The sequence below is a fragment of the Cuculus canorus genome, chromosome 17 (assembly GCF_017976375.1).
Source record: "Cuculus canorus isolate bCucCan1 chromosome 17, bCucCan1.pri, whole genome shotgun sequence".
Lineage (NCBI taxonomy): Eukaryota > Metazoa > Chordata > Aves > Cuculiformes > Cuculidae > Cuculus > Cuculus canorus.
In genome coordinates, this window is record NC_071417.1 from 744,385 (window position 1) to 756,842 (window position 12,458).

The window sequence follows — 12,458 nt, forward strand, 5'->3', positions numbered from 1 at the left end:
CCTGCTATTTTCATTTTGTGGTTTGGTGGTGTTTTGCCACTTTCCTAATTGGTTATTAACCTCTCACCTTGGTTTCAGTTCTCCTTGTGGTTCCATCTTCAGAAGTGACAATAGACACATGGGAAGTGGGGGTGCCTGGGTCTTCCTCCACAGTAACTGTCTCTTCTACCATTTCTTGGGGCTCTTGCATCATTGCTATTGATGTCTGGTTACTGGGGCTTTGTTCCTAAAGAAGCAGGGGTAAAAGAAAATAAATTAACTTATCACTTCCATCACCATGATACAACTACTATACTGATATCAGTTCCTCAATTGAAAAAACACATTTTACCCAACAACTTGCACGTAGAGATTCTGAGAAAGGAGTATTTACTGTCTGTTGCAACTATGCTGGTATGGCTGAGCTCGGCTCAATAAATGGGAGTCATGTGAAGCATCTACCAAGGACTTCATGTTTATAAGCAACGTACTACAGACTAGCAGACTGCTGCTTTATATTTATACCTGCTTTAAGCTTTCTCTTCAATGCCCATTGTAGGAGGAGTGGAATTTCTGTCTGCAAAAAACATTCACTCTGTCCCACGGTAAACAAGACTTTCAGAGCAGGTAATCTTACGTGCCATTAGAAATTTATTTCCATTTGATAAAATACACTCAGTTACAGTCTAGAAAAGGCTATAAGACATCACGATCTACTATTGAACTGACACCTTTCTCAAACTGTCCAAATCAACATAAAAGATAATTAAAAAAAGATAAGAGATTAACAGCTGAATCATGAGCAATGCCATCCTTCTGATGCCTTCCATTTGCTCAGTCCGTAAGATCTAACTGCGCATAAGCTTATTTAAAATTAAAGAAACAGCAAACAGAAAGAAAGTGGATCAAAGTCCAGTCCTTGCAGAGGCACGGCCCAAAGAGAACGCTTCTGCTTCTCACCAGCACCAAAGTCTGAACTTCCCTTTCTCTTGTGCAACTGTGCGTCTCAGCACAGAAATCAGAGAAGCTCCCCTTTGGCAGATGAATGTATTTCAGAAGCTTCACAGCAAGTGGCCAATAAAGAACCAGCTCACATACTGGGAAATAAGACTTTTCCCCAGCATTATGAATCCTCAGCCACATAAAATGAAGTGACAGACTGTTCATTTCATTATGTGCCCTGAAGGTATCAGGCTACGCAGGCCTCAAAGCCAAAGCAGGGCTCTTATTTTGCACATCGTGTCAAGCAGGCACACAAAACACATCCTTTATTAAGGAACATACACACAGAGACACACTTTTTTCCCATGTAAGAGAGAAAAACAGAATGACACAGGGCTCTAAATTGCAGTTAACACGCTTGCCCTAAAGAGAACACCATGGGCAAATTCAGTACATCTTTCACATCTCAGGAAAACAAAATGATTAGGATGAAACTGTTGCCACGCAGGTGCTGACGTTAATTACATAAAGGCTTAAATACTCTTTACCTGTGAGCAGCTTCATCACCAGGGAGCTGCAACATTATTTTGCAACATGAAAAACAGCATGTCATCCCACTGATGAACTCTGGATTGCCCCCTTCACAGGGCCATGTGTTGTGCAATCCCCGAAGGACAGGATCCTTCCGAGTGACTCTACACTGCTGAGCAGGAACAGGGTACTGAGGGCTCATTAAGCTCCACAGGGAACAGCATCACTTAATCCTTGCATGATCTGTAATCTGATTTGAAACAAGCTGAGATGTCCGTGTTCAGTTTCCTTTATTTACAGCTGTATTCTGACATTTGGGAACTTTAACTTCAGTAAGGAAGCCATCCTCATTTTCAGCCCATGACAACAAGCCTCAGGCAATCATCTCAGTCCTGCAACCTGGTCAGCCTGCACAGATAACACACACTGGACCACCAGAGACAATATACACGGGCACTACTGCCATTTCTAGTGAAACTACAGAATAACTCTTGAATCAATCAGTGTGAATAAGACTTTTGAAACTCCAAGGAACACCACACCTCCCAGTCTGCAGTATTTTATCATTATGGCCAATAACTTACAATACACACAGCGTCCTTTATTGTAGGGTTCAGATGTCAGATTGCATCTCTGCTCACAGCTTTAGATGGGAAACTACCTCCTGGGACAAGTATATTAGTCCTTCCACATTTTTCATGAAGATACTACACTGTAACCACAACTCCCTTCTCCTCGCCCCACAGTAAAACTTCCCTTTAATCAGAAGTTACAGCAGACACACAACTTCCATTTGTCTTTGTGCAACCCCAGACGTGCCAAAAGCAAAGAAAGCACCTACAGATAGAGATCTTTTCTGTTACACCTTGTCCCTGTACAGCCTCATCATCTTCCAAGACATAAAATGCCCAAACTGCTTCACGGTGGGACCCTCTCACTTCTCACACATATATGTGCATACACACATCTCGTCTCATCATCCTCATTTCTAGTTGCATCGCAGTGACTGTATGAATTTACATCTCTTCGTTCTCCTCTAGACTCTTCAGGGGCAAACTCTGCGTTGTGATCACAAACCTGAGGAGATGGAGGTGAAAAGAAATATTTTGCTCTCAGCTTTTGCAAAACTTTTTCTTTATGAAAAAAATATTCTCCCTTTGCATTCAGACTGCCTGTGGGCAAAGAAACCTTGAAAGCCAGGCACTTAAACATGAGCAAATTGCAAACTAGAGCATAGTGACTTCAAATGAGCGCTGTGCTAGTTTTTATCCTCTGGCTGCTTCTAAAATTAAGATTGGGGGAGATAAGGTACAAATCTGCATTCCTACAAGAGAAAACTCCTGTTGGCAAGAGACTGTGCTAAGCCTCAGATGTGAAGTTCAAGGTAGACATCCCAACACAGATTACTAACCAGGTGGTAGCTCCTTGTGTCTTCCTTCTTAGAACTGGAGCTGCTGAGGTCAGCACACAAGTAGTGAGCAAAGAGGACAGCATATCACTCAGCTCGCTCCTCCTTGAATTACCTTAAGGAGGTGGCTCTTTGATCTCCAAAACCAGTACTTTCTCCACATCACTAATGTGGAGTTGTCATGAGCTAACATTAACAAAGAACAGATGCAAAGATTTTGTTGCCTGTTTTTAGTTTCCATCATTAAGGATTTTAGGTCAACACAAACTGCAGAAACTAGGACACATTACCCCTTTCAACCGCCTTCCTGTGTGCTCAGCTTCTAAGTCAATATTTAGGGCACTCTTTTGCTAAATGCATCTCAACGTCTCATATTCCAGACATTTGGCAGGTAAGCCCAATTATTCAAAGCAAAACACTGGTTGCCAGGTAGAGCTGGAACACGACACCCCTAATTAATACTACTACCACTAGTTCACTTAAAACAACCCACATGCTTTCATTTACCTCGCTGGGGACTTCAAAGCAAAAGCAAGCGGGCGATTCATCTTTTTCCTACCACATTGGCCAAGACCCTGTGATCCTGCCCATATTGTCAAACAAGAGGGTGCTCCCCATCTCAAGATGGATCTGCCATTCCTCCACAATCACTGTCATCAGCTGAACATCTAGGGAGACCAAATCTAAGGAGAGCTTCTTTCCAGTCCTCTTCAATGTCAAGATCCCTGAGAGTTCCTGCAGGTTGGTTCCCCTGATCCTCCAGGAATCCTCTTTGAAACTCTTGAGGCACAACAGCCGAACCACAGAAATTCTATCGGGGGCACCGAGGGCCAACAGCTCCCTGAGGGATGCAGTGCTGAGGGGGAACCTCTGGATGGCAGGGCTTGGGTCTTGATGCCTGAAGCCTACTTCCACAGCACCCAAGCGAGGAAAGCAGGACAGACCAGAGGCAGCAGCCAGGTTCAAGAAAGAGGCAATAGCACAGCGATGAGGGAGTCTCAAGGTCGGCCTTGGGAAGCAAATCTGCAGGTCAGGGTTAGGATCAGGTCCAGTGATACACAGGCAGGCCCATAGTGACAAAGCAGGTCTGAGGCCAGGCTGCAGGTCAGGGTCTGGACCAACAGGTTCACAACCAGGCAACCAGCATGGCGACAGCTCAGTTGGGGACCAGGACTCCTCCAGCATATCCCAAGCATGGGCTGAGCTTACACAAAGCTCCCAGGTCTCTGGGTCACAGTCACTGAAGTCAGTTAGTGCTCTCAAGCACCTACAGGACCCCACAGCTCCCCTAAAATGGCAGGAATTCTCTCACACTAAACACACACATTGCAAGGTGATGTCCCCCTCCAGAACTGCTAAGCATTACCCATGAGGTCCCACTCAAGTAATAATCTTTGGTTCCTTTCAAGAAGGCTACAAAACACCACCAAGTTACGGGAACAGATTCCAATCCAATTATTGCATAGGGAGTCAGCAGTCATGGCTTTTCTCCCTGCTTTTCCGAGTACCAGCTGAATCCTGAACTGTTGATCGGTGCTCACATCTCCAGTAAGCTTTTTAAAAAGCCAAGCTATTTAAAAAGCAAAACAACAATCAATTTATGCCCAGCCTGTAAAAGTTAAGTGCAGATGAAACAGCTAAAGACCTTGTAAAATAAGCAAGAATCATAAAATAACAGTAATTCTTGTTTTGTTAAAAACCAGAGTGATTTACCATTTAGGGCACATATCTCCTAGGGCTTATTTTGCATTAGAATACTACAGCTTCCATAATCATCACCATTTCAATTCCTAGAGTCGCATTTCCCTCAATGCAGCTATTTTATATCTTTTTTAATAAAAAAATAACCTCCCTCAGGAGGATCAGATAGCCTGCTTTAAAACAGTAAACAAAGTTCTTTATTGTCTGCCTATGAAACAATTTAAAACAGTCTGCAAATAATATAAAATTGGAGGAGATGATTACTTCCACTAAAATGGTCCCTCTTCAAAACCACTGAAAACACATACATCAAATCATTGCTCTCCCAGAGACACCTTTTATTCAGCAGATTGTAGTGCAGGCTATTCAGCCCACTGCTGACTTCAGGCTACTGCCAGATATCAAATTTGAAGGTTTTTGCAAAGCACAAAGGCTGGATTTGACACCAGTGGACACACTTGTCCTCAGCCGACCCCAGCACAGACAAGGCTTGAGTATATCAACTCCTGCGAAACACATTACAAGCCTGGGCATAATTAATGGCATTGGACAACAATGCTAATTGAATTAAATATGGATTCTTTCTCCTCCTCCTACTCTTTGTTTAAATTACTTATTAAAAGCTTCAATCTCTGCAAAGCATGAGGTTATTTGTAAGCACAAAGCAGGCAAACATCAGTTTTGTCAGAGCCAATTCTCAGGCTTATGTTCTGTCCCACTGGTCTCCTTCCAGCTGCACTTCCAGCTCAGTCATCTCCACGAGCTGTTGTTTGCTAAAGGCAAGCGGAGGAGAAAGGAAGACAAAAAAGGCAAGTCTGCAGGAACACATCAATCCAAAGAGTCTATCTGGAGATCTGCATCAGATTGGTATCCTAATAAGACAACGAAGAGGAAGAAAATCACTAGCAGAGTTTGTTGAACTTAAGTGTGTTTGCGGCAGATTTCTCTCCAGTAAGAGACCCAGCTCCCCAGCAGCTGAAGACTCTCAAATCTGATTAGTACCACATCCTCCCGCCTTGTCAGAGACCCCTTTCTTCCATCACAGCCTGATGATCCCTGCTGTGCTCTCTGCCCTGAGATTTCTCCAGAGAGCTTCATGTGCACCTCCATAGTGCAACAGCTGGAATCCAAGCTCAGCAGCACATGCACATCACTGAGCCTGAACTACTACCAGGTGAGGCACCTTCCAGAAGAACACGGAGCCCTTATGTGCCAGGATGGCCACGCACTAATCCATCCAGTTCAAGAAACACAGCAAGGTCCATGTCTTCAGCACCAAGCCCAGGTGCTCACTCCCACCTATCCAAGCTCTTCACAAGCAGAGAAACACTGCTGCACAGCTGGGATCAAACAGTGACACATTCAAGCAAAACAGAAAGCACACAATCCAGCCCATACCTCAACCTCGCCTGCATGCGACGCTGGAAGGAGAGTCTGCAAGATAGACAATGATTTTATGATGGCAATACATAATCTACTTTGCTGCACATAAACTGACTGCCATTTAGAAAGTCTACTATTCTCCTTAAGTGTTGTGTGAAACAAGATGTGGGGGTTTTAAAATATAAATATGTATCTGTATATATACAATGGACTCGCTCACTTCAACACGAACCCAAACACATTAACCTCTGACAAGCTTCAAGCTCTCTGTTCGAGCTCTCATCCAAGCTCTACCCTAAGGCTGGTCAGTTTGGAACAGAAGGAAAACGTCACCCCTAACTGAAAGCAGGCTGTCCTGGCATGGAATACCAGAATGAACTCAGCCACACACCACAATGCACTAACTGTTTCCCGAACACTTACACACTTCCTTTGTCCTTTAGAAACACACATGACAGGCAACTAACAAATAATGCCAAAAGCTTTCAAAGCACCAAGGTTTGAAAGGAATATTCCACCGACTGAAAAAACCCTCCGCTACAAAAGCTTTTAAAAGCAATGAAGAGCAGCTTTTCTTTGCAAGCAGGCATGGTAATTCACCACGTGAAGGCATCGCACCTCTCAGGGAAAGCCAGAGGCGGAGGTGAAGGGCAAGAAATCAAACCCCAGACAAGGCCGGTAGCAGTAATGTGCATCCCCCAAGTACTGCAAGACACACTGGGGTTCTGTTCAGCCACGCGGTAACTGCCCATCAACAGGGAAACCTACAGTGCCTGCCCGACGGTCAACAAAGGGCTTTTATGCTGTTTTAAACAATCTGAAGTGTCTCAGTTAATGGAAGACCAGGCAATTGGCCCTCAACTATTTCCAATTGACTGGAATGATGGATGAAGCTAAAGGGAAAGCTGACCCACTGAACTTTTCCATACACAGCTAGAAAACTGAAGGAGATTGTAAACAGTTTATAAGAATGAGAAGTGGGAGAGGCAAAATCCCAGAGGCTTTCCTGCTCTCAACCAGCTGTTAAGTTGTTTCATACGAAGGAAAACAAAGAAATTCGACTCAGAGCAACAACAAAAAATACAGAGGAAGGCCTAAACAAATAGGGTATTTTTCCCATGCTCTCCTCCCCTTTCTCCAGTAGCTACTTAGCTTTGCCACGCAAGCTGGTCCTTTGAATCAGAAAGGGCAATTTGTCACTTTGACAAGCAAGACGTCTCTCAGGGCTCTGTACTGCCTTGCCCTGCTTTTCAGGTTGACTGGGTGTTAACCAAAGATGTCATGACATTACATCTCAGTCAACTGCAACAAATGTGGTCATATATACTTAAAACTTACGTGTTAATAAGTCCCACTACACTTAAGGTAATGCTCAGCAAATCAAGCATGCCCACCAATTTTCAGAACAAAATCATCACCAGTAACTTTTGCCCTGCAAACTGGCAGCACTGCTGCAAGGTACCAGAGCAGTCTGCCGACCTAGAGAGATCCTAGGAGGAAAGATGGGGGACCCACAACTTCCAGGTAGGAAATGCATGCAGAACAGGCTCAAATTCACAGCACCTATCTTTAGGCAGTTCAGCAATTTATCTAAACGCAGAAAAACTTAATTCTTCCTCTTTAGTCAAAAAGAAAGATAGGAACTTGAAAGAACAGTTCAGATTTTGCACAGCCTAAATCCCCTCCTTAGACACATCCAGCTCTTACCACCAATTCTGCAGAGAAATGAAGTGACACCAAGCACTTCAAGGAAGCATTAAAGGTGGGGGGTGAACACAGGCCACAGAGCTCCCATGACAGAGGTCTGTGGTAGAACTCAAGAGTAGGGTGAAGGTATCACAGTTCATCATTCAGCCCCTTAGTCACAACCTCTTTTTTCTCCCCCACTGGTTCAGCAAGATCAAATAGTAAAACAAAAGCATAAACCATTATTTTTAATACAATCAGGATAAAGGGGAAAAAAAAAAAAAAACAAGCAACCAAACACTCAGCACAGGCAGTGTTAGGGTTTGCCCCATTTCTCTTCGCTGTCAACAGCATGGCAAGGGTTTATCTGGACAGTCAGCCAGGAAACCATACTAAACGAGCAGGAGACGACTGTTTCTTACCAAGACTTGTACAGAGCTCACTGCAATTTGCCAAGCTACCTTCCAAAGACAAACAATGCAAATCTGCATGCCTAATCTCTGATCAAAGCCAGGACAGATCCAACCTGCTTCCTATCCAAGTCTTTCAGATGAAGTAACCAAGGCTAAGTTAGGGAGATTTTAAGTGGGATACGGTTACACTATGGATTACAATTTTCCAGCAAGCTTTTTCCTTCATTTCCACCTGCTGCCTCTACAATGCTGGCATTAAGGCTGGTCTGGGATGAGTCATTTGTACACTCCTTTCTGTGAGACAGGCACTCAGCTTTCATTTCTGCTTGGCCCCACAAAGTTTGGGTCATTAATTAAACTGATGCATGTATTACAGATATCAAGTCCACAAACTTACATGCACATAGGAGTCAGAAGTACAAGTTAGGTCCTTCATCTACAACAACAAAAAAAAAAAGAACCGTCAATTTGGCAGAGTACAGCAGAGTTTCTTTACGCAGTCTGTGTGTCTCAGACTATCCCAGTCACTTCAACACATCCTCACTGCGTTAAAACAAAATCTGCCAGACCCAGCCTGTCAGTTTGAGGCTAAAAATGGCATGTACGCCTACCTGCACTGCTACAGAACTACCTTAGAGAACTGCTTTTCAACTTTAAGACAGATGTAAACCATCTCTGCATTCTCTGAGTTACGAACAAGACTGGAACATTATTTGGGTGTCCTAACAGCCGTATCAGATCAGTGGTAAATTTAACTAATCTCCTCACCCACCCACAGGCTTGCCTGTAGAGCTGGAGTACACAATAAAAAAATGCTTTCTGTGATAAAGCACACAGCCACAACACAAAAAAAAAAGAAAAAAAGCAGGAAAAAAAAGCTTTTATAATCTTGAGGGAGACAAAACAAACAGATCACTGATGAATTTTTAAGGCTGCATTCCAAGAAAGCAGTTTCTTAAATAAATTATTCGTCATTCTAGGGAATACAAAGCGATTGACAATAAATCTAATCACCCGTCTCATAAGGAATGTGCTTGCCAGTGTCTCCCGCTAGTAAGCACCAAAGCAGGTTTGCTTGGCACCGAGACAGCAGGACTGCTCCAGCCCAAACAGCTTCCCAGGGATCACCCATGCCAAATCACATTTTACTTCTTCCCTCTGCACCTCACGCCCTTCCAGCCCACACCAGAAGTCACAGCTAAACACAACACCACAGGGAACGTGTGAGCAGCCCCTAACAGAGGCCGAGCTCACCATGCTGCGTAACCCCAGAGCGCAAAAATGTGACAGCAGGGACGAAACCGTGTGGGGAGTCTCTGGACAACTTCGAGCCCATTTGAACACCAAGAGACAAACAGGCCAACAAAGCCAGAGGCTGCTCCATCTGCTGTAAATCTTCCAAATGGAAGAGATTCCAGCAGAAAGACAGCTTTCCCAAGCGCGATGCAGTTACTGTGCTATTTCAGCTACCCAAGAGAGTTCACCAATGGCTTTTTTTTCCAGTAGTCCATTTATTTCACACATTCTCTGTGTATTTCATAAGACTGAGCCTACAACTGCTGCTTGTCCGTGCACAGACCTCACACGGGCTGGAAAAACAGCAGGTAGGCTTTCTAAGGCAGCGTTAAACTAGCAATAAACAGTGGAAAGAGGAGGGAAAAAAAAGATGAAAGAGAACACTTGGATATTAGGGAAAATGCTGAGCAAGAATATTTCATCATCTCTATTTGGCATCCACACAGGACAACCTGTTCAGCTCTCCTGTTTGCAGCTGGAGAAGAATGTGGACACACTGCAACAGGCTCAGAGCACAGCTAAGAGAACAGCCAAAGAGAAGGATCTGCAAAAGCTCTCATCCAGCCCTAAGGCCCAAGCTGTTCACCTCAAAGCCAAGGTCAAGGGGTGATCTGATTACAGTACAAGTGCCTAAAGGTGTAAAGAAAAGTTAATAGAGAACCTTTCACCCTCACAAAAGGTTTAACCAGTCCAGTGTCAGGAAGCTGAGGGCTGACAAGAGACACATTTTTTGTTTCAATTTTCAGACAGCAAATGTGAGTTGTCCAAGAAAGAAAAACTTATATGCTAAAAACAAGCTGAACACCTAACAGGCTGGACCTAATTACTCTTAAGAAATCTGTTCCTATTTAATGAGAAATCTGATAATGAGGACTTGCTCATGTGCACGGGCACTCCTTCACCATGGTGAAGCCCCTTCTCAGCTGGGCCAGCAGTACTTCAAATAGGGCCAGGCTGCAAACCACCAGAGCTTTGTGTCAACTCAAATGAGAAATCACCATCACCAAGGAATGACTGTCGGTCCCACCCCACAACCTCTGCTACCTACAGCACAGCTCCCAAACCTAGTGTGCCAGCATAACTGAGATGGCTGCATAGTAGTAGGAACCAGCAACTGAAGCAAAGGAAGAAAAAAGTAGAGATACGGCCATTTATCCAGCCACTGTCACCTAGAAAATCCATAGGAAACCACTGGGTCCATTCAGTGGATGATAAGAATGCCAGATCTCCCACAGTCAGGCCGTTTATCACAGACTGCTTTGACCATATGACGAGCATGAATCTCAGAAAGGAAAAGTCTTTTAAGCTAAGGTGGAAGTTACTTGTCCACAGATAAATATCTTCACTAGTAAAGTAAAACAGCTCTCAATTTCTTAGTTAAGTGTCTGGCTTTTTTTTATTTCACATCAGCTGTGGCAAAGTGTTCCATATGCTTGCTGGAAATACGCATCTTTCTGTAACCACTCCTACTAGCATCATGTGTACGGTCAGCACTTTGGGATTAAAACCTTTCAGTTGTAGAATCCAATCACATCTGCCAATCACTCAATTATTTACACTGTATCTTTTTAACTATTATTTCTGATGTGCTTTTGTTTAACACTTCACAATGGAATTCAAATATGATAAAGATTAAGACAAGGCACAGCCCCAGAGCCAGCAACTGAAGTCACTTTTGAACGGGTTCTCAGAGGGCTTTTCAGGGAGCCATTTCTCAATTAAACACACACAGATAACAACAAGAGATCATACAGGATGAAAATAAGGGCTTGGTATTAGCAAGCATCAGTCAGAAAACTAGATTCATGCTCCGAATGCTGTACTTCCCTACAGCTGGCAAGACAAAGCTGCAACACTGCTGTTCCAACCCAGGGACAGGACAGCTGTGTTTCACTCCCACTCCTTGTTATAGTGTTTTGCCAGGAAAGGGAATCTCAAGTTGTTCCAGAGGAGTTCTGCCAAGCTAAGGCTGCAAACAGGATATAGTGCGTTAGTATATCTCTAGCGAGCTTGCTCAAACCCCATCCAGAACTCTTTAAAGCACCTAATTCCCTGTGTGCACACTGGTAGCAGTGACTACCGTGCTTTTATGCAAACCAGCCTTCAGTGTTAGCCTCCTTGTTATTTAGAACTGGGCAGGATATGCCATTTTCATCTTTTCTGGCAGAATATAAGGCATCCAAGTACCCAGCCTTGTCTCCTCTCCTTTATACAAAAAGAACAACTTCCCTTAAGACCCACCTCCACTACTAAAATTCTGGCAGAAATAAACTGGTTCCTACTTATTCTTTTAAGTACATCACGGGAATAAAGATCTCTGTGAAGCATTAGCAGTCTTTGTATCCTCTATACACAGAGCTGTCTTTCTCAGAGTTCCAATCAGGTTATGTTTTCCTCCTAACTCACCAGAAAGAAACAAATAACAAACAGCCCGCCATTCCACCCACCTTTTATCAGACAGTTGGACAGACCATCAGTACACACTTCACAGTGGCGAGCCCACTGCCAGCAATGAACACCCAGCCATCAACTTCATTCCTGACCCCAATGCTCACCCTGAGCACAGCACAGGAAATGGCTCCAGCAAGGGTTCATTCACCTTTGGTTTTCAGCTTTTGGGTGTACTCTGTTCCGAAGAGAATGGTGCCTTTTAATCCCTCCCCAGAGTCCCCAGCAGCACAAAAATATCTCCAAAAAGGTCCTGCGGAATCCATAAGTCCAGTCTGCTGCTCTGGAGCAACCCAACATCCACAATGATATTCTTAACAAATGAAGACATCCTCAGCCCAACAGAAGTCCATAGGGCTCCACTGCTCTACTTGTTAAACCAGGGAGCACAACAATTATCTGCAGATAACGGGAGATGCACAAGCAATGCTGGGAGCCAGAAGCACACCAGAAGATGGGCAGAGGAGAAGAGCGTTACAAAATGCAGGATGCTCTCCAGAGAGGGAAAAAACAAGACAAAGCATAGCAGGGAACAGGGAAGGGGAGGGCAGGAAAATATGAAGAGAGACAGAATCCAGAAATGGGAAGAGTGTCATGTGAAAGCCAAACCACTGGTTTTCACATTAAAAAAAGGCAGTAGGAAAAAAGGAAGGGAGGGAGAAGCATGACAA

General features: G+C 44.0%; 1 protein-coding gene across 17 annotated transcripts in view; it reads right to left on the reverse strand.

Annotated features, from left to right (window-relative positions):
* ARVCF (ARVCF delta catenin family member) overlaps positions 1–12,458 on the reverse strand; it is a 271,201-nt gene that overhangs the window by 94,266 nt on the left and 164,477 nt on the right. For 15 of the 17 annotated variants that reach the window (XM_054082701.1, XM_054082700.1, XM_054082710.1 and 12 more), the window contains one exon: positions 68–226. In XM_054082701.1, the coding sequence (XP_053938676.1) occupies positions 68–226 (159 nt within the window). Of the gene's footprint in view, positions 1–67; positions 227–8,440; positions 8,480–12,458 lie in introns of all 17 variants that reach the window. The other 2 variants (XM_054082709.1, XM_054082708.1) reach the window with 1 other exon arrangement.